We start from the raw sequence: 24,650 nt of genomic DNA, 5'->3' as shown, positions 1-24,650 counted from the left end.
GATAGCCATCCATCCCCCCTTTATTTTTTTTGATTTAATAATATTGTTTTAATATTTTATATTAGCGACTATAAATAAAAATAGTATAGTATTCCAAATAAAAAAATCTAAAAACGAGCAACGTGTTACCTTTTTTTGAATAGCGAGTAACGGTAATTTGTACCTTTGTTCAAACATTAAAATTAAGATTCTTCCGCTTTTTTAAATCACATTCTAAAAATTTAACAAATTTTAATTTCTAATCAGACTATAACCAAATTTATATAGATATTAAAACTACCACATAAACAGATGTGCCAAAAAGGTCTGCCCTGTTATCAAATCTTCCACGACTCCCATCGTATCCAACATTACCTTAGCCATTCTAAATCGTTCTAGCAAAGTTAACGATCTTCCCACTTTTTTCGCCCGTTATAAGCCACTGATCGATTTCTTGGGTCCACTAATATATGACCGTTCTAATCTTCTGGTTATAAATCAACTTGTCCGAGTTCTCGATCATTATCTTGCCACTAATTCATTAAAATTTTCCAACGTACTACGAAAATATAAATTAATGTTTTTTGGCTGAGAAGGGGGGGGGGTGTTAAATGAATTGCTATATTTGAGAGTGAAAAAGTATGGATATCAATAAAATTTAATATATGCTCATTAGTGTTGTTAAACGGCTCGATGTTTAAAAAATCCAATATCTTTGCCAAAAAACATTATGCAAATCTGGATATTTGTCTCAAGGATGGCAGAAAGGTTTAGACATCTATTAACGAAATCTTGAAGTTTCCCTAATATTATTTTGGCTAAAATTAAAATAAAATTGGTTACGTCTAACTACACTAATGTTAATATAATCTAGAATGGGAACATTATTGATTATGTTTGGGTTATTAGATTTTAAAATTATTCTTTATTTGCAAAACTATTAGATTGATACATGTGAAAGTGACGTGACCTACTGCGATATTCTAGACACTCTCAGGTGCTCCCTTCTCCCTTCCCTCTCTCAATCGTCTTACAATTGCTGTCTATCCGAATCAATAGGACGAATGATGAAACATATCCATTATCAGCATAGGTCTTTTTATGATCAAATATGATATATATTAACGAAATATCAACGTCAAGTTTGCTAATAAAATATTTGAACCATCCCATTTTAATTGGACGGAAAATCTATTCTTCTCACTCGCTTTATTTCTACAATAAGCTTTCTTTTTGAATATAAAAAACCTCGCTCTATGCAGCTGTGTAAGACAATATCAGGATCATAATTTGGACATAAATGGTTATATTGAAAAATCGTTCTTTTTTGAATTTCTCACCCCCCCATTATATTATATTTAATTTGGTTTATAGCTTTGATATGTCAAAAAATTCAGAATATGCATAATTTAAATTTTCCAACGAATTTTGGAGAAACCTTGAGTATAATTGAAATAGTGTTGTTAATTGGTTGGTTGTGTAAAAACCATACTCGGGGTTTGGGTCTAAAAATCGACTAAACCAGTTCTGAGCACGAACCCCGAGCACAGACCTTGGGTTCAGACCCAGAGCAAAAATCAATTTATAGTTGTTTTTTGCTGATAGAAAAGTGTATATTCAATATATATCAACCGAGAGCCAATCAAAAGATCTATTCATTAGGAAGACAAGCATTTCCTTTCGATTGGCTAATAAGGCTAGGGAGGTCAGGAATATTTTTATTAACATTTCTCCCTCAATTGATCATAATACTCCGTTTTCTTTAAAAGTCAAAACAAATCTTTTCCTCTTCAGGAATTCATAGTATCTTATATGCATTAAAAATTTATATATAAAAATTATTACAATTTATTCTCTTGATTTATTATAAGTTGTTTTGTTTATACCATTCAAATTAATTTTTCTGAAATTCGCACTTTAAATTTAAAATAACATACTTATGTATTTTATTTTTCAAATTTTAACAACTTATATAATTATATAGCAGACATGTCAAATCCAAATATCATAAAACTTTTTTTTATGTTTAGCAAGAAAATAAATAACTTCTATTTATGGATCCCTTCCTTATCCACCCTTAATATAATATATATTGTTAATATTTTCCCCGGAATTGGGTCGTAAATTTTACGACCAAACAAATTAACAAGACTAAATTGAAATATATAATATATTAATATCAAATAATTGGACAAATTTAATTTTTTTTTATATCAAAACAGGAGTCAATTTTATTTTAAAATTTTCTATTGCACTACCAATTTTAATTATAGTTTTTAAATTTAATTTGAATAAAATCGGATAGAAATTTAAATATGTATAAAATAATGGCCAAAAATATAAAATCCCCTTTTCCATTTTCCTTTAATTCGACCTTATTCTATATTTTTAATTTTAGTAACAACAATTATGTATTTGTTTCCCGAATCTCTATTGTTTATTTTTTTAAACTAAATTATTGTATAAGGAGAAGTAATTTCTTAAATTTATGTATATTTTTTTTTATTACCTCTTAAATTTGAGCATTTTCTAGGAGATATTTTTTCTAAGATCGATATTAGTTTGATCTACAACATTGAGATTCTGCATGACATTTACTATCCTTTTTTTAATACTGTGAAGAAAATAATATTATATAAGGACTTTGTTATAGGTGTGGTATTATTTCTAGCAAAAGAATAATGTTTAACACATTTAAAAAGAATATTCATTAATTTATATAATAAGAATTTTCAATTTTGTTATACACGTGACAAAATAGATACAACTTATATAGTAATTGGAAGGCGCCAGTATCGCTAACAACAACTGACGACGAGTACCTTTTAACACATGGAGACGTTATGGTGTCCAAAATCAAAACGAATATCAAATCCAAATACATTATGAGGTTCGATTTGCATTAATATTACTTGCATATTTTCTAGTAGGTGGCAATGATTATAAGCCAAAAAAATTGATATTCGTTTATCTTTTTCTCCTCTTTTGTAAAAATAATAAAAATACTTGAAAATATTTTTAAAAAAATATCCGGGTCAGGCCTGAAAATTTTTTAAAAATAATATCCAGGCAGGGCTGTATATTTTAAAGCCAAATATTTAAAATCCATTAGCTATAAAAATCAAAAATATATTTAAAAAAATTTTCAGGACCTTGCTGGGCCTTAAAATTTTTGTTTAAAAAAAATCCGGACCAGGTCAAGCAAATGATACCTCTGCAGGTCTCTGATATATAGTTTATTTTGATAATTTTTTATAATTCATAAATAATCTGAATTACCATTTTCAAACTCAATAATCTATTTCAAAACTTAGATCTATCTTTATTGGAAAATATATAATCTTGTCATTTTAAGGCGATTATCAAAAGACAACATAAAGCAAATGGGTCGTCAAATAGGCAAATTAAGCCATTCCAATCCTGGAGTTTTATTTGAACACGTAATTTCGTTTAGATAAAAAAATTAGTTGACACTTATAACGGATACTTTTATTTAATGTAGGTTCTCAATCAAATCCAATATTACGAAAATTTGATAACGCCTGTCATAGACACCTTACGTTACATAACTTCTCTATCCTTCGATATTTTGATGTGTAAGTTGTTATTTTATATTAAATTCAAAATTCATGCCTTTGACTGAAAAGACGAATTTCGTTTTTCTTAACCTATTTCCATAACATTAAAATTAGTTGTGACCTTTATTATTCAAAATGAGAGGCTTCTCTCAATACCCTCTATTGTCTGGCTGGATTTATGTCCTTGAATAAAAATATCATATCCCTCACTCATTGTCACTTATATTTAAATGCATTAGTACAATATTATCTTTATACATTGAGGCTTTTCCGGATATTCTTATTGCTCAAAACAATATATCTGGTTTGTCTACAATATGCTCAAATTTTTAATCCAATTGAGATGAAATATTTTATTCCAATAAAATCGATCAAGTTTTATGGCCCTCTTTCAAATTGAATGACTTTACATGATGATTATATATGTTGTGAGGACCTATGCATTTTAATTTTTAAGCTTTAACTCAGTTATGTAGATATGGAAGGTCAAAGCTAAAAAATGGCGTCCTTCCTAATTCAAAAAAAAACCGATAAAAATAAAGATTGCTTAAGAAATATACAGAGACATATATATTTTATCATTAGATAGCCCTTGAATCCCTTTCTTAAAAATAATTTAAATTTTTTTAAATCTTATGTTTTTTATCCGGAATAGGTAAAAGTCGATTTTTTAATATCTGCTCAAACTTAAAACTTTTTAAAATTTGAAATGTATAAGGAGGGGAGGGCTTTTTATTTCAGCTAACAGTTAAAGTAACAAACTGTTAACTGGATTAAATCTACATTTTAAAAATTCTACATATAGACTCTCTATGAAAATTATTATAATATAAAAATCTACCAGTACAACGCTATTTTATAACTCACACTATTTACCAACACAACCCTAAAACTAAAAGTAATAAATTTTCAACTGTTAATTTTATTGGCCAACAAAATGTATATCTACTAAATAAAGTTGTTATAATTCCTTTTATACCTTGTTGGCACAAAGAAAGTAAAATGAGAGGGCCATTTTTAAATACAATAAATATTAAGAATACATATATTACTCGAATACACGAGTACACAATTTTATTTTTAAATAATAATATAACACGTTTTTTTAGTATAGCATTTATATATCAATCTCTTTTTAATTAGAAATGGATAAAAGAAAATGTGCTCGCTCTAATCCATTTAATAAAGTAAAACATAATTATATTAAACAAATTAGGAAGTCACAAATAATATATTAATGAAACATCGTTTTTTTAAACTAACGGATTACCTTTGTGACCTATATAAAAAGGAATTAAAGGAAAGTAATGCCAAATGTAGCTCCGACATTATTTCTGATTCTATAAAAAGTTGCATTGAGGACATTAATGCTTCATTGCAACATATCAATCAAATATCCAAAAGTCAAATAAAAAATTTACAAGAGGCATTAATATAAAAGGTATTTGGGACGGAACAACTAGAGACGAATTTAAAAGATGAACCTTTATGCACAATGATGGGCACACAAGCAGTTATTCTACTAGATTTGAGAACTATTGAAGCAAAAATTTATTAAAATGCTCACTAAGGTAAAGTGGAAAATATTACAAGATACGAGATTTATGAATGATATTAATGGTAATGTAACTTTTTTATTATAATCTCTGGTGGTTGATGCTTATTGTAGATAAAAATGAAATGGCCAAAGAAGTGCAAGTTAGTTTTCTGTGTCCACATTGACCCTCTCCATGCTTCATTTTTCCACCTAATGGAGATAAATTTTATGCCTCTATCAATAACATTATAGGTGTAAATTCACAAACTCTGCAGTTTGGTTTTCATTTTTTTTATAAAAATGCTTTTTTGATAACAATTTTGAAATATAGTCATTATTAGTGTTGCGTAATCGGCCTGCATTGACTAATCATCCGTCAGCGTTCTGTAAGATATGTCTAGCTTTAATTATTATTTATTTTATTTATATTTAAATATTTTATTATTATTAACAAAAAAACTTATGATATGATTTAACATTTTATATTTATATTATGAAATAAAAATGGATTTATTTATTTGATGTTTTTTTAATAAAAAAATGATATGCTGCTTTTGTAATATTATTTTTGTTACATACAATTTATTAGTGATTTTCACCAGAGTTGTTAATCGCTACTTTCAAAAGTAGCGCGCTACCGCTATCACTATTTGTCAAAAAAAGTAACGTGCTATTAGCTACTTTTTAAGCTTATCTTTATAAAAAAATTAGAAACAAATTTGTTTTATTTTTTGCTTATAATGTTATTGTATAGTAAATATATAAAAATCAACATTTATAATACATACTAGACATCTTATTATTATTCTTATGATAGAACGGTTATTATCTATACATTCTTTCTGGTATATTATAAATCGTAATATGGAATTTTTATTGTGTGAAAGTGTGAAAGCCTTCCATAATCGGCCATCATATGTGTGCATGTGAAGATTCATATGATCATTATCAGAGTCAGATATTATATTTTCTTCTAACACATTTTCGTTATTATTAGTAGTAGTACACTTTTAAAAAATAATCTATTTAATACCCTATATAAGATAAGTATAAACAATATATATTTAATAAAAAAAATTACTTTGCTTTTTTTCTGAGTAATATTCTTAAAAGCTACTATTTCAAAGCTTTTCTTTATATCATTAAAATTAAGCCCACCATGTCTTTTTCTAATGTGGTCTGTCCATTTATCATCTTTTATATTATGCGATGTGCAATTTTTAATTAAGTATTTGTATTTTTTTAGTTAATATTTTTGGTTATTTTGAAATTGGAAAAATAATTTTTGACAAGAAATCTGGGATAACAATTTAATTTACTAAACATCGACCAAAATTTCCGTCAATTCATTAAATTAAATAATAATTGGGGGGGGGGGTCTTATTACATACATAAACCAGAAATCAATTGGTTATGGATGGATGGATGTAGTAAAACAATAAAAGAATTAAATTTAAAAAAAACACCCCACTCAAATTTTTAGAAGCAGTTGCTTCGGATCCATCCCCCTCCTAGGGTACATCTTTACTGAAATTTTATTTTTGCCCATTTGCGTCAAAAAAATTCAAAAATCTTTAAAATAACGATTATGACAATTGTTACATGGTACATCTTAATTAAAATTTTAATTTAACATGTTAAAAATACAGATTTTTGCCCATTAGCGTCAAAAAATTTTAATATGCTTATAAATATTGATTATGATAATTGTCATTTCAAGGAACATCTTTATTGAAATTATAATTTTATATCTTTACAATATAAATTAGTGATCTGCATCGGGCCTAATTTTTTAAGCCCGGCACGAACCCTAAATTTTTTTTAAAAGTTTTGCTGGCCCGAACCCGAAATTTTTTTAAAAAAATTTACCGACCTGGCCCAGCCCGAATTTATTTAAATATAGAAATTAATTTTTATAATTACTCAATAAAAGACATATTTCAATAAATAAAATTAAATATTTTATTTTACATAAAAAATTCAATATAATATAAAAATTTCCAAGGTCCGACCCTACCCGGCCCGAATTTTTTTTAAAAATATTATCCCCGGCCCGAACCCGATTATTTTAAATAAAATTAGGCCCGAGCCTGCCCCAAAACCCTTTCGGGCTAGGCTGGGTACGGGCTGGACCTAACTTTGCAGATCTCTAATATAAATATTATTTTTACCCTTTTGTGTCAAAAAATTTCAAAATGTTAAAAAAATAACGAATATGACAATTGTCACATTAAAATATTATCCTTAAAAAGATCTTATAAAATAACATAAAGTTTTATATAAATATTTTTTTAAAATTATTTAGAATAAACCCACCTCTTTCAACATACTTAAAAAAATAGAGCCATTTCTCGGGCCAAAAAAATTCGGAGTCCGAGTTTAAGGGCATTAATTTTTATTTTTTTTTATTTTCGAATATATTTTTCTCTATCAATTGAAATATATAAAAAAAATTGTATTTTTTATATATTTGAGCCAAAACAAATGATAATATATTTAAATGCTGATCAATCATAGTTATTTAGTAACAAATACCATAATCTCTTAAAAATATTAAAAAATTGTATATTTTTTTACATTGCTTTATCCAACCATTTTCAAGATCAAATGCATAATTTTGCAAAATCACGGCGAGGGAGCTTCTATCAGTTGTTATATTTTTCTAAATTTACTTCCCTTTAGATTGCCTTCTGGAATCACTTTGCAGAGGTCGGTCCTTGTCCACTTCCATCACCGCAGGTCCTATCCTCGATCGTGACGCTTGGTTTTCTAATGCCTGCTCCTTTGCTGGTAGTGTTGTCAAAAAATATGCGGCATGTGACGTCACTGGACTACTCTATTATGCTGTTAACGGTCTCAAAGTGGCGGCCTTCAGTGGAACCGGATTTAGAGGGCCCGTGACTGACCTTAACGAGTCGGGCAAGACCGAGATTGAACCTGGCGAGACCGAAAATCTTAGTCGGACATCGCAAAGAGGTTCAGAACTCCTGCTCGTATTGAAGGAATTGGTTCACAAGATGTCGGGTATAGAGATGAATGACACGGCGTCAACGCGGGAACAGATTGAGGCCTTGAGTGGAGGCGACCTACTCAAATCCGAGGTATTATTTAGTATCACAATTTCACCACTTTATAATGTGTATCGGTATTAAGTAATTATATGCTAAAATAGTATATAGTCTAATATGATAGCAACAAAATCCATTCCAATAATTAATATTAATGTGAGATCAATTTTATTTTCTTTGTGGAGCTTGATAAAAGGTTATAAAATAGAAAAAGGCTATGTGTATTAGTAAGGGATTATAGATTTTAATCAACCATCTTCCACCTATTTGTACACTAATTTTCTTTGTGGAGCTTGATAAAAGGTTTTAAATAGAAAAAGGCTAAGTGTAATAGTAAAGGATTATAGATTTTAATCAACCCTCTTTCACCCCTTTGAAGTAACATTTTATTAAATCCCACCAAACTGTGCAATATAAATTTATATCTTGATTAGAGTCTTCTTATACTAATTCGTTAACTTCGTTTATACATATTATAACATAAAGGAGCTTAAAATGATGTTTCAACTAATGTGTGATTATTTTTTAAGATTGTAAAGTAGGAGGGATTAAAACAATTATATCCCAGTGACTATACCCTATTGAAAATTTCTCAACCCCATTTAAAAATAGGCTGGTTACTTTTCCCAAATACGCAACACTAAGCGTTCTTCCCAGCGATTGAAAGAAAGCCTCATCAACTCCGACATTCTGATTCCCATGGCCATCCTCATATCCCAACAAAGGGATTGCGAAATCTTCAACCCTACCTTGCCTCCTATAAACGATAACAATAATGAAACGAGCGTTACTACCAATGATTCTGATCACATTAAATTGCTAGGAAAACTTTATGACCAGGTAAATATGTATTTTTTATTACGTTATTAAGTGGGGGTTGCTTAATTTTAGTGTCATTTGGTAGTCTTATCTTATCAATTCATGAAGTCTCAATTTTTGATTCAAAATTTTTAATTAAAAAATAATCATTAAATCACCCTTTCTTGAAAATATTTCATTTGTATATAATTATACAATTATAACAGATTTAATGACAAATGAAATTAAATAATAAATGCACAGATATAGCATAAGTCATCATCTTTCATTTTAGATCTTGTAACACCCTTTTTTAATTGAATTATCTCTTAAATGCCTTTAGGTAAGGAACTAATTAAACCTTTCAGTATATCTCCAAATTTCTAGAATTTTTTTTATTTAAATCTTTTGTATGTGGCCGTTTTCCTATCTGTTACCATACTCCATTGAGATAGAATATTTATGTTATTAACCAATTTTTGATAAATTTAATCTTATTACAAAAGACCCTAGTCCTTATGGAAAACAAAGTAGGCATATGAAAATAATGCTGCTGAGGTTGAGGTTAGATTTTGTAGAATTTTTAAATATTTTTCACCAATAATTATCACTCTCATAACAAAGCTCACCTTTCTTTTGCAGTCACGTATTACTCATATTGCTTAATATATTTATTTATTAATATAATTTTAACTGGGCAGTTGTCTGCCTATAATACCAATTATCAATGACGCAAAGCATGATTTTAAGAATCCAGGCCTGGGCTTAAAAATTTATAAAATAAAAAATTTGGGCTTAGCCAATAGAAATTTTAAATTATATTAATTAATCAGTTGGGAAATTATATTGGAGCTCATTTTTTCAATTTTCCTTTAGAACAAATTTGTAAAATATATATCCAAAATAACGATTTTAAAAAGAATTTGCCAGAAAATGATCAAAGTCTGGGCTGAATCAAAATAATCTTGGGCCATGTTTGAAAATGAGATATTTTTTTCAAATCCCTAAATTTTGATCTCTGCAGGTTTTGATAATCTATAAATCATATCAACAAAATTTGGACTGAATTGTCTGCTCACTCTTCATCCTAAGAATAATGAGCTCATGATAAAACTTGCCTTAACAACGCATTTGTTCTTGAATTTTTTTGCAAATATTCTTCAATTAAAATTTACACTATTCAAAATATATATTTTTATACCTTTAAAAAGCTTCATAAAATATATTGTCAATAGTTTTTTATTTTATTTTCATTTAATGCATACTATAATTATTCAATTTAACTTATATAAGTATTCAACTGACCTTTAAAAATACTTTATATTATTGTATGACAAATATATTATTCAAAAAACGTTGAATATTATAACCTTTTAAAAATAAAACAATAACATATATCATCATACCAGTTGTCAATCTTCGATCTAAAATTTAATATCCATACAATTTTTCAAAAGAAATTACAAATAAACCTTCTTGGCCCTATTTATTTTTAGACCTTAAGAACTTTAATTACAGATATTCGTACAATATTTTATCCATGCTTGAATTCATGATACTTAGAAATTAAAGTTTCAAGTTTTCCTGATATTTTGGCATTTCCATCCTCAATACACATACTATTTTAACAAATGCGATTTAGCTATGCATTCCAGACTATTCCTCATTCTCACAAAAGCATAGACATTAAAAGAATCATACCATTCTCCTTTCTTACTAATTTTTGGAATTTAAGCAACTTGAGACAAGAATGTCCTGATTATTAAAAAAACTCAAACTTGTTTGTATTTGTTTTTGAAATTCAAAACTTTTGTTTTCCATCTTGTTTTTATTATAAATTCATAAATTTATTATGCAACTCTTTTCATCAGATTTATTTTTGAAATCCAAAAGTTTTCCATTGCTACAAATTTTTTTATTATCAATTTATTAATGTATTATACAACCTTTTTCATCAGGCACAAGACGCTCTCGTCCAATACGTTACATTCGTATCCACTAATTTTGCCGTCGAAGAATACGTTCATTTACTGCCTTCCCTCCCAGCACTTATCAATGATTACCATTTGGCCTTCGACGCAGCCTTCTTTATTCGGCGCCATTCGCTCGCTTTGACCCTCAAGGTATTACAGTAGAAACCGTTTAAATGCAAGGCGGACACGATTTTTTTTGCACTTTTTAAAAATAACCTTTCTTTTATTTTTGAATATTTGTCACCTTTACATGCTTGATATTTTTTATCTTTAAAATATTTTTCTTCATTTTAATATATTATTCCAATCTAATTTAAAACAATAGGGCTCAAAATTTTTTTCTCATTTGATTGCCACTCCTATTACTTGCAATGGATAAAACTTTATAGTAATGTAAATTTTGAATGTTATCTTGACTGAATTATGCGTTAGTAAAAGTGAAGTTCAATTTTTTCAAAATAATATTAGGAAAACCCTATACTTATTGGTTTCAGAAAAATGAACATTCTTTGATTATATTAATTTTATCAGGCTAAGCGTTCATCTTAAGATGTAATTAATATTATTATTAACGCAAAACATAAACATGGGTAAAATAAAAGTTAAATACAAAATATTTAGACTTCAATAATAAATATTATAAGCAGGGGTTAAATATAATCATTGCTTTTTAATAACTCATTATATATCAGAGACCTGCAGGCCCGGAACTAAGCCCGGCAAGGCCCTAAATTTTTAAAATATACCCAAACCGGGCTGAAATTTTTTTTTTAAAAATACCTGGGCCGGGTCGTATTTTTTAAAAAAATTTATACAACTGAATTATTATATTCGTCAATTAGATATGGTTTTATAATGATTATATATAGTTATGATGAATATAATGTTTGGTGAAAGTTGACACTAGCTAACACTCATAGTATCTATTACATAATAAAATTATAATTTTCCTGCCATGGAATAAAAACGCAAAGGATTAAATACATTATTATATAATATTTAATATATGTATATTTTTTATTAATTAAAATATCATTTTTATTTTTTTTATAAATACATAGTATATTCTCAAAATATTATTTACACAAATTTTTTTTGTAATATACTAAATATCTGTTTAGAATAAAAAAAATTAGTGTTGTTAAACAGCTCGTTTTGAGCCGATTTTTAAAAACGGCTAACTCAGTGTTTTATCCATAAAAATATTATGCAAGCCTGAAAATTTTGCTCGTAGAAGGAGCAAAGGTCTAGACTTATAGTGTCGAAATTTCGAGGCTTAGTCAATATTTATCTGGCGAAAATATTGAGTTAGCCGTTTTTAAAAGTCGGCTCAAAACGAGCCGTTTAATAACATTAGCTAATATACTTGCTTATTAAATGATAATACTCGCCGAAAAATATGATAAATACGAAATAATGAATTTTTTAATATACCAGGTCGAATATAATTTTAAAAAATTTCGAGCCGGGCCTAAAAAATTTTTTTTTTAAAATCCAGTTCGGGCCCCAAAAATTATTTTTTTTTAAATATTCGGGCCGGGCCGTACAAATGGTACCTCTGCAAGTCTCTGATATATATATAGCCAAAATTATTTGTGAGCAACTAAATCTAATTTGTAATATTTTTAAATCTCAAAATTTCAGTTAGATTTGAAACCATTGATTCACAAATTTTAAAATGACATAAATTTTTCTTATTGCAGCTATAAATTATTACACTTCTTTATAAGCAAATCATCTCTATTATTAAAAGATTTTTTAATTACTAGATCTCCCGCCTACTTAGAGTATAATTATTACAATCAAGAACTAGCTTTTATTTGATACCCTTATCGATATTTTATGTTGATAAAAATATTTCTGGCCCGCAAGACCTAGACCCGCCCAATATGAGTGATTATTATTAGTGTTGTGTAATCGGCTAATTTTAGCCGACTATAAAACGGCTTAGCCGAGATTTTAGGTGAATAAATCGGCTAAGCCTAAAAATCGGCTATGCCTAATTAGGCTAAGCCTAAAAATTGGCTAAAATAAATTAGTCAAAAATTCTGCATTGGTGCATAACATTAATTATTATTTATTATTTTATTTATATTTAATGTAAATATTTTAATATTATCAACAATTAAACATGATATAATTTAATATTTTTTTATTTATATTGTTTTATTTTGAAATGAAAATAAATTTATTTATTTGATGTTTTTAATAAAAAAAATAATATGCTGCTATTGTAAAAATATATTCTTTTTAATAATTTCACAATCTTCTTTGTAAATACATCTTTTATTTAGGAATTATATTGTAAATTTTATTAGATAAAAAAAATCTTTTAGGTGAAATCTTTTATAATATTTTTTTTATCAATTTTGTAAAATTATCTATTTTTTTATTAAATGAGGTGTTTTTTTAAATAATTTTTTAAAAATATTTATATAAAACTTTTTTGATGTTATTTTATATGATCTTTTTAAGGATAATATTTTAATGTGACAATTGTCATAATCGTTATTTTTAAAGTTTTTGAATTTTTTGACGAATATATATTAAAATAAGTATTGATAACATATTTAAATAAAATTTAGTGAAGATGTACCTTAGAAAAGTGACAATTGTCATTATCGTTATTTTTAAAGTTTTTTTTATTTTTTTTGGCGAAAATAGATTAAAATTATTGATAACATGTTTAAATAAAAATTTAGTGAAGATGTGCCATAGAAAAGTGACAATTGTCTTAATCGTTATTTTTAAAGTTTTTTGAATTTTTTTGACGAAAATAGTTTAAAATAAGTATTGATAACATGTTTAAATAAAAATTTAGTGAAGATGTACCATAGAAGGTGACAATTGTCATAATCGTTATTTTTAAAGTTTTTTGAATTTTTTTGTCGAAAATATGTTTATTGATAACATGTTAAAATTAAATTTAGTGAAGATGTAACGTAGAAAGGTACAATTGTCATAATCGTTATTTTTATAGTTTTTTAAATTTTTTTGAAGAAAATATGTTAAAATAAGTATAACATGGTTAAATAAAATTTAGTGAAGATGTACCATAGATAAGTGACAATTGTCATAAACTTAGGTTTTAAAGTTTTAGTATTAAATAGGCTAAAATAAGTATTGATAACATATTTAACATAAAACAACATTAGAAAAATCCAGGACAGGTCGGGCATGAATATATAAAGTACATATTAAAAATCCTGGCCAGGCCTAATTTTTTTTTGAAAAAAGGAGCCGGGACGAAATTTTTATATTTTAAAAATTAGGGTCATGCAAATAACACCTCTACTGCTATCTCATTAATTAATTTTACAAAAACCACATTTAAAAATTCCTAAACAACACTTAATATGAATAAAAATCACCTTTAAAAATATTTAATAAAAAAAATTTATTAATATTTACATCAAATTTTATGGAAAAATAGAAAAAAAAATGTCGAGTTAATAATTGATTATTTATCAATCAAATTATCTATAGCTTAAAAAAAAATAAATATTTGTATTTTAATTTCTTAACCTATAAAATTAATTATAACACTAATTTTAACCCATTTGCTTCAAAAAACTTAAAAATAACGATTATGACAATTGTCACTTATCTATAGTACATCTTCACTAAATTTTTATTTAAACATGTTATCAATACTTATTTTAACATATTTTCGTCAATAAAATTCAAAAGACTTTAAAAATAATGATTATGACAATTGTCACTTATCTACGGTACATCTTCACTAAATTTTTATTTAAACTTTCGTCAAAAAAATTCTTAAAACTCTTTAAAAATAACGATTATGACAATCGTCACTTTTCTACGGTACATCTTCACTAAATTTTATTTAAACATGTTATCAATACTTATTTTAGCCTATTTACGTCAAAAAAATTCAAAAAGCTTTAAAAACTACGAATATGACAATTGTCACTTATCTATGGTACATCTTCACTAAATTTTTTTTAAACATGTTATCAATACTTATTTTAACATATATTCGTCAAAAATAACGATTATGATTATTGTCACATTAAAATATTATCCTTAAAAAGATCATATAACATAACATCAAAAAAGTTTAATATAAATATTTTTAAAAAATTATTTTAAAATAAACACCTCATTTAATAAAAAAATAGATAATTTTACAAAATTGATATATAAAAGATTTCACCTTAAAGATTGTTTTTTTATCTAATAAAATTTATAATATAATTCCTCAATAAAAGGTGTTTTACAAAGAAGATTGTGAAAATCACTACATATTTTAATTACCTCTATATCAAAAAAAATTATTTTTTAAACACCCCCCCCCCCCCTCTTACCTCCTTACCCCCCAGATCAAGTCATGCCCATCAAGACAAAAAATGAATAGTTTCAATCTAAAGATATTTAAATTAGCTCTTATTTGATACCCATATAGATATTTTGTGTTGAAACCAGAGTTGTTAAAGGATCTAGATATAAAAATGTGGTATCTGTATCTAGATAGATTTTTGATTAAAATATCTGTATCTAGATATTATTTTAGACAGTGTATCTGTATCTAGATCCATTTTAAAAGTATCTTTTAACAACTCTGGTTGAAACATTACATGCATATAAATCGCGGATTGTTTTTCAAAATTTCCATCTGAAGGCATGGACATTTTATAGTTGGAACATAATGGATAGGTCTTATGTCTGGAAATTATTTTAAATATTCAATATTTTATTTGTTTCAAAAAATTTAGATACGAAATCATCATCAGAATTCTTCAGTCATTCTTCGTCATAAATTGAGATTTCATAATAGACTCCTTATTCTGAATTAGAGGTCATTGAACGGGTTTTTAGACCAAAAGCCCGCCCACCCAATGTTTAAAAAAATTTTAACCCACCTGCCTAGCCAGCCCATAGTTTTCAAAAAATATATACCCACCTGCCCCACCCATTTGTTAAAATTCCTTACCCGCCCGCCCATTAGTCTAAAATTTTTTACCCGCTCGCCCATTATTTAAAAAAAAATTTATCTTAAGTCCACTTATAAAATTTAATAAATAATATAATGGCCATTCTTTCAATTTCTTAAGCATCTAATAAAATATTTCAGCACTACACCTCTACAAAAAGTTTATAATTTAGAAAATTAATTTAATAAAAAAAAATCAATTTAAATTATGGACTATTTATTTGATTATAGAAAATATATGAAAAAAATATAAATATAAAATTGATATTATATGTAATTATAATGCAAAAATAATAATGAATCGACATTTTCTGGATTCAAACACGTTCTTTGTTCTAAAAACCTTTCAGAGGAATTGGCACTATTTTTTTTGCTAATCTTGATAGCTTTAACAAATCTCTTTCTTGTCGTTTCCACGAAAGTAGGATATCCGTTTGAAGTATATCCTCTTCCTCAAGTGAGATCCGGATGTCCAGTATGCAATATATGTAAAACTCTTTTTTGAAGTGAGTACGGAATGATTAATCTGCTATTCCAAAATAAAATACCGTGCTATTTTTGTAATCGTTTTCATGCTATTCGGAATAGTAACAGAGCAAAATACTATACAGTTTTATAAACCAGACTTCGAGTTAATATTAGAAACAGATGCCAAGGATTTGGAGCTGTATTCATGCAAAAATAAGATAATGGTATCTAATTTCCAATAACTTACACCTCAAGAACTTTACAAGACGCTGAAAAGAATTATTCTACAATAGACAAAGAAGCAAAAGCAATAATAAACGGCTTAGAGAAATTTCATAACTATTTGTATGCGAATATTTGAAATACGAACAGACCACAAACCTTTAATAAAGATATATGGTAATAGCAGAGATTTAAGCTCATTGACAAACCAAAGATTATTACGTTGGGCTTATAAATTATCGGCATATGATTATAATATAATGTACAAGAATGGCGCTAATAATCAGAGTTGTTAAACGCTATTTTAAAAGTAGCGCGTTACCACTATAGCTATTTGTCAAAAAAAGTATCGCGCTATTAGCTACTTTTAAGCTACTTTTTATAAAAAAAAATTTAGAAACAAATGAAACAAATTTTTTTTATTTTTTTTTGCTTATAATGTAAATGTATAATAAATAATATATAAAAATCAACATTTATAAATATAAAAATATAGTTAGTTTAGATTATAAAAAAATAAGCAATATAAATAAATATTTATTTTAATTTGTTGCATTTTAATAATAATATCATTTCAATATTACCATCCCAAGTCTAGAGCGACGATCAGAAAGTATAAGCTTTGCTTTACTAAATAATCTCTCGACACTAGTACTTGAGGGCAAGGGGGTATTTAATTTTAAATATAAATTTTTAATATATGAAAAATTATCAAAAATATTCATTTCAATATTTTTTGATTGAAAAAAAAGATCAATTGGATTTTCTATTGATTCATCTTTAAAAAAATTATTTGAGGATGTCTTCGTGGTAGATACTCGGCAATCTATGTTTGTTGGAGTAAGATTATTCAGCTTCGCCATTAGCCTATCGCGTTGATGTTTGGCATCATCGGAATTTATATATGGCCAGTTTAGTTTAAACTTTGGAAGAACCATTGCCGCTAAGACATTGTCATCATTGTATAAGTTTGGGAATCTAAAAGTTACAAAAATAGAGTATTTTAAATATATCTTAATCATAAAATTTTATAAATTTTTTAGCTTTAAACATTAAGTTAGAATAAATCTTCAGTCAAAATCAAAACAATATAAATTTTATTTACCTTCTCTCAATGCCTTTTAACAGAGAGTCTACTAGGGGCTGGCATAAGATTAGATTATTCAATCTCTTTAATTTGGTATTTAGGATACTTAAAGTGGGAACATAATACCCCATCTCCATATTATCCTCACCTTCCAAAATTTCAAGGGAAACAGCAACATATTGCATAACCTAAAAAATAAAATGATATGGAAATGAATCATTATTAATTAGAATTACTTCTGTATACTCTTTATAAAAGTATGCTCTTCATCGTTAATATATTCAATTTCAACAAGATCACAGAGATAATTAATCTCTAATCTTCTTTCCTCCAGAAAAAAGCGATTAGTTTTATTGCTTGGTATATAGAATTCCATCTTGTACGATTAGGGGTTAATAAATACCTCCCTAATCTTTTTTAAACATGTCAGAACTTTTAGGAGATTTGTTCTGATTATTCCATAAAGTTTGACATTTATAAAATGTCGATCTTGACACCCTTTTAAAATCTTCATCATTTAAAGCTCCTTCAGCATCTACTGTTGCTATCAAATTTAAATTATGACAGGAGCATCTCTGATGGCTGGGTAACATTGTGGAGTTAGTTGAAGATCCTATAGAATATTGATTAGATTAACATGTATTATAAAATAATTTAAACCTTCTTCTAAGTTCTCATTAATATCATTGGCATCAACACCTATTTCCTCCTCTTCTAATACATGTTGACTATCATTCTGTATCTCATCTACAGCATTTTCCTCACCAAATATTCTATATTCATATTAAATAGGACAAATTAAATTATTCATCCAGTTTTCATAGAAATGTCTTGTAATATTTATCAAAAATGGAGTGGAAAAATCATTTCTTAGTATTCTAAATTTTGAACCTCAGGAATTATAATGTAACTAAGCAAAAATATTTTATCAAATGAATACATTGAATGAATTCCCTGTACTGTATATAAATTGATGGCAAAATCAATAAGAAATAAATATAGTAAAAATCTAATCATCCATGAAATATTCAATAACCATATCTTATTAAATGTTAGATTAGCTCAATGACACTGTACAATAAAAATTAATGAAATAATCCACCTCTGTTTTATATTTTATTAGTTAATTTCACTAATTTTATTTATAATTTGATATAAATTATGATAATCATAATATTACTAAAATATGTATGTATTTAGTTAATAAAAATTCTATAAATATTGTGAAATATTAAAATACTAAATATTTTATAAATTAAATAATAACCATTCCATTCTGATTAATTTACTGCCCAAAAAATCATAACTTAAAATAAATATTATAAATAAATTTGTGATATAACCTAAATGCCTTCAGGTAGTTAGACCCATTATGAGTAACCATCTTGCAAACTGTATTATGAATCCTAAAAGACTTGTGGATGTCAATAATTTTATTTGCAAGTACGTCATATGTCTGGCATCCTATAATCCTTTTAAGGGCTAAGGCTACAGATCTTCTTTTTAAAGTCCTAGGGTCTAACCAATGGCCTGTGATTCCCAAATAAGCTCTAAAAATATTTAATCAGATCAATTTATAAATATAAATAAGTTTTTACCTTCTGTTATGTGTCCAACTATCTGCCGTGGTACATACATAAGATATATCTGATAACTCTACTATTAGAGCATCTTTCATCACTTTGAAGTTGTCGGCTATTTTATTCATAAGTTTCTGGCGACATAAAACTGTTGTGCCAGGGGATAAAGTTTTAATCATCATAGTAAATGATGGATTATCAACCAAGGACAATGGCTGAACTGTGTCAATAATAAAATCAACAATTACTTTATCAGCCAAATTTTTGAAATATTGGCATGTTTATTATCAGTTAATTTGGTTTGGATAGTATTTGTCTTTTTGAATGAAGATTCTCCTATACCAAAATTTTTTATATGTTTCTCTATTTCCCTATAGCAATTGGCGTGAACAGTCTAATAAAATAAATATTATAATGTAAAAATAACAATTTACCTTTAGGTGTTTCTTCAGGTTATAGCTACTCGATTGATTTGATGAAATATTTTTTTTACATTTTAAGCACAGGAATTTGAATCCAGATTTTGTTTTAATATTTATTTAAAAATATTTTTCAAATCTAGGGAATGGGAAATCGTTATTAGAGCTATTAAGTACATTTTCTTCCATTGAATCTTCCATGTCTGAATCACTTTCAAGGATTTGGATATCCATGGGCGATGTTTATTTTAGATTATTAACACAGATTGAAAATATAAATTAAAAATTGAAAATATATTTAAATTTCAAAATTAAATAATAAATTATAATTAATTATGATATTATATTTAAATTTTCATGTTTATACTTACATTCATTATATTTTTTAAAAGTAGCTCGCTAAAAAATTAAATAATTTTAACAAAAGTAGCGGATATTAGCTATAGCTACTATCGCGCTACTTGTAGCACACTCTGCTAATAATATAATTGCAGATGATTTATCGCGAAACCCAATAGATAAAAATGATGATAGAATAATAAGCGAAAATAAAACAGTGAAATATATAAGAAATCTTACTTATGACATATTAACTCTATAAAGAAAAGTACTTAGAGAGGAAACCGCAAATGATCCAATTTTAAGAAAAGTAAAAACCATTAATAAATGGTACAAATATACCAGAGTTGTTAAAGTAGCGCGCTATCTTTTTTGGTAGCTATAGCTAATAGCCGCTACTTTTTTTAAAATTATTTAATTTTTTAGCGCGCTACTTTTAAAAAATATAATGAATGTAAGTATAAACATGAAAATTTAAATATAATATCATAATTAATTATAATTTATTATTTAATTTTTTCAATTTTTAATTTATATTTTCAATCTGTGTTAATAATCTAAAATAAACATCGCCCATGGATATCCAAATCCTTGAAAGTGATTCAGACATGGAAGATTCAATGGAAGAAAATGTACTTAATAGCTCTAATAACGATTTCCCATTCCCTAGATTTGAAAATTTTTTTTAAATAAATATTAAAACAAAATCTGGATTCAAATTCCTGTGCTTAAAATGTAAAAAAAATATTTCATCAAATCAATCGAGTAGCTATAACCTGAAGAAACACCTAAAGGTTAATTGTTATTTTTACATTATAATATTTATTTTATTAGACTGTTCACGCTAATTGCTATAGGGAAATAGAGAAACATATAAAAAATTTTGGTATAGGAGAATCTTCATTCAAAAAGACAAATACTATCCAAACCAAATTAACTGATAATAAACATGCCAATATTTCACAAAAATTGGCTGATAAAGTAATTGTTGATTTTATTATTGACACAGTTCAGCCATTGTCCTTGGTTGATAATCCATCATTTACTATGATGATTAAAACTTTATCCCCTGGCACAACAGTTTTATGTCGCCAGAAACTTATGAATAAAATAGCCGACAACTTCAAAGTGATGAAAGATGCTCTAATAGTAGAGTTATCAGATATATCTTATGTATGTACCACGGCAGATAGTTGGACACATAACAGAAGGTAAAAACTTATTTATATTTATAAATTGATCTGATTAAATATTTTTAGAGCTTATTTGGGAATCACAGGCCATTGGTTAGACCCTAGGACTTTAAAAAGAAGATCTGTAGCCTTAGCCCTTAAAAGGATTATAGGATGCCAGACATATGACGTACTTGCAAATAAAATTATTGACATCCACAAGTCTTTTAGGATTCATAATAAAGTTTGCAAGATGGTTACTGATAATGGGTCTAACTACCTGAAGGCATTTAGGTTATATCACAAATTTATTTATAATATTTATTTTAAGTTATGATTTTTTGGGCAGTAAATTAATCAGAATGGCTGGTTATTATTTAATTTATAAAATATTTAGTATTAATATTTCACAATATTTATAGAATTTTTATTAACTAAATACACACATATTTTAGTAATATTATGATTATCATAATTTATATCAAATTATAAATAAAATTAGTGAAATTAACTAATAAAATATAAAACAGAGGTGGATTATTTCATTAATTTTTATTGTACAGTGTCATTGAGCTAATCTAACATTTAATAAGATATGGTTATTGAATATTTCATGGATTATTAGATTTTTACTATATTTATTTCTTATTGATTAATTGCCATCAATTTATATACAGTACAGGGAATTCATTCAATGTATTCATTTGATGAAATATTTTTGTTTAGTTACATTATAATTCCTGAGGTTCAAAATTTAGAATACTAAGAAATGATTTTTCCACTCCATTTTTGATAAATATTACAAGACATTTCTATTAAAACTGGATGAATAATTTAATTTGTCCTATTTAATATGAATATAGAATATTTGGTGAGGAAAATGCTGTAGATGAGATACAGAATGATAGTCAACATGTATTAGAAGAGGAGGAAATAGGTGTTGATGCCAATGATATTAATGAGATCTTAGAAGAAGGTTTAAATTATTTTATAATACATGTTAATCTAATCAATATTCTATAGGATCTTCAACTAACTCCACAATGTTACCCAGCCATCAGAGATGCTCCTGTCATAATTTAAATTTGATAGCAACAGTAGATGCTGAAGGAGCTTTAAATGATGAAGATTTTAAAAGGGTGTCAAGATCGACATTTTATAAATGTCAAACTTTATGGAATAAGCAGAACAAATCTCCTAAAAGTTCTGACATGTTTAAAAAAAAATTATTAGGGAGGTATTTATTAACCCCTAATCGTACAAGATGGAATTCTGTATACCAAGCAATAAAACTAATCGCTTTTTTCTGGAGGAAAGAAGATTAGAGATTAATTATCTCTGTGATCTTGTTGAAATTGAATATATTAACGATGAAGAGCATACTTTTATAAAGAGTATACAGAAGTAATTCTAATTAATAATGATTCATTTCCATATCATTTTATTTTTTAGGTTATGCAATATGTTGCTGTTTCCCTTGAAATTTTGGAAGGTGAGGATAATATGGAGATGGGGTATTATGTTCCCACTTTAAGTATCCTAAATACCAAATTAAAGAGATTGAATAATCTAATCTTATGCCAGCCCCTAGTAGACTCTCTGTTAAAAGGCATTGAGAGAAGGTAAATAAAATTTATATTGTTTTGATTTTGACTGAAGATTTATTCTAACTTAATGTTTAAAGCTAAAAAATTTATAAAATTTTATGATTAAGATATATTTAAAATACTCTATTTTTGTAACTTTAAGATTCCCAAACTTATACAATGATGACAATGTCTTAGCGGCAATGGTTCATCCAAAATTTAAACTAAACTGGCCATATATAAATTCCGATGATGCCAAACATCAACGCGATAGGCTAATGGCGAAGCTGAATAATCTTACTCCAACAAACATAGATTGCCGAGTATCTACCACGAAGACATCCTCAAATAATTTTTTTAAAGATGATTTAATAGAAAATCCAATGATCTTTTTTTTCAATCAAAAAATATTGAAATGAATATTTTTGATAATTTTTTATATTTTAAAAATTTATATTTAAAATTAAATACCCCCTTGCCCTCAAGTGCTTGTGTCGAGAGATTATTTAGTAAAGCAAAGCTTATACTTTCTGATCGTCGCTCTAGACTTGGGGATGATAATATTGAAATGATATTATTATTAAAATGCAACAAATTAAAATAAATATTTATTTATATTGCTTATTTTTTTATAATCTAAACTAAATATATTTTTATATTTATAAATGTTGATTTTTATATATTATTTATTATACATTTACATTATAAGCAAAAAAAAATAAAAAAATTTTGTTTCATTTGTTTCTAAATTTTTTTTTAAAAGTAGCTAATAGCGCGCTACTTTTTTTGACAAATAGCGATAAGCGGTAGCGCGCTACTTTTAAAAATAGCGTTTAACAACTCTGAAATATACAAAAAATAGCACAAGAATTACAAGCTTTTAAAACAAGAATAGATCAAATAGAAAATGATGACTGTATTTTATTTTGGAATGGCAGATTAATCATTCCGTACTCACTTCAAAAAAGTGTTTTACATATATTGCATACGGGATATCTGGGTATTACATCAATGAAATCCATTACGAGATATTATATATGGTGGGACATTTTGATGAAGATGTCGAAAAACTAGTAGTGTTCTTCACTTAAAAAAACGATTGGTACAATAAAAAAAGAAATATTGTTATTGATCATTTAATTAATTATGATTTTTCTTTAGTTTGTTTTTGGACAAAAATTTTAAATTTGCATCCGCCCGCCCATTTAGATGGGCCGGTGTGGGCAGGGGCCGAAACCCCGCCCAATTCAGACCTCTATTCTGAATCTTATACATTTCCCAGTGTTTCTACTAGTTCCTAATTAATTTTTATTTACTTCATTCTCTAAAACCTAATTCAAGGTTATTCGAGTTAAATATAGGAGTATAATTAATTTTAAAAATCAGATTATTTTAAATTAAAATTTTACTTTTATTTATATGAAAAGTTAGATTTTTGTTAAAAATTTAAACTTTTATTAAATATAAATTTAAACTTTTTTAATTGAAAGAGCTTAAAAAAATGAATATGTTAACTTTCAAAAAGCCTCTTAAATAAATGGAATATCTTGTTTTATGTTTTTTTCAAAAAACGAATTTAACACACGAACACGTTCGTTTACATACACTATATTTATCTGATTCCTAATTAGATGCGTTACACTATATAAAGTTTGCAATGATTAAGAAAACGTTAACATCAACCTAAACAGTTAAACTAAATCAACCAATGCTGTATTTTTTTTCGATTATATTGTTATTTGTTATTAAGATTCTGCAATTTTGTGGAATGGGCTATTAAATCTGGGTTTCAAAAAAAAGGAAACCACTCTGTTTAGTTAACGGTTATAATAATTCATATTTTAATATTAAAAGATTTTTTTGATGATATAAAAATATTTTGGGGATTTT

General features: G+C 26.5%; 1 protein-coding gene across 4 annotated transcripts in view; it reads left to right on the top strand.

Moving 5' to 3' along the window:
- The window catches only part of LOC135922531 (THO complex subunit 2-like), a 107,579-nt gene that overhangs the window by 11,216 nt on the left and 71,713 nt on the right, over positions 1 to 24,650 (top strand). For all 4 annotated transcript variants that reach the window (XM_065456905.1, XM_065456906.1, XM_065456907.1 and 1 more), the window contains exons 11-18: positions 292 to 535; positions 924 to 1,072; positions 2,741 to 2,869; positions 3,335 to 3,419; positions 3,482 to 3,575; positions 7,777 to 8,195; positions 8,775 to 9,002; positions 10,919 to 11,083. In XM_065456905.1, coding sequence (XP_065312977.1) covers positions 292 to 535; positions 924 to 1,072; positions 2,741 to 2,869; positions 3,335 to 3,419; positions 3,482 to 3,575; positions 7,777 to 8,195; positions 8,775 to 9,002; positions 10,919 to 11,083 — 1,513 coding nt within the window. The remainder of the gene's footprint in view (positions 1 to 291; positions 536 to 923; positions 1,073 to 2,740; positions 2,870 to 3,334; positions 3,420 to 3,481; positions 3,576 to 7,776; positions 8,196 to 8,774; positions 9,003 to 10,918; positions 11,084 to 24,650) is intronic.

Source organism: Gordionus sp. m RMFG-2023, chromosome 1, assembly GCF_954871325.1.
Source record: "Gordionus sp. m RMFG-2023 chromosome 1, tfGorSpeb1-WG-v2, whole genome shotgun sequence".
NCBI lineage: Eukaryota > Metazoa > Nematomorpha > Gordioida > Chordodea > Parachordodidae > Gordionus > Gordionus sp. m RMFG-2023.
The sequence above is the reverse complement of the archived record's forward strand: the minus strand, read 5'-3'. Positions and strand labels throughout refer to the sequence as shown.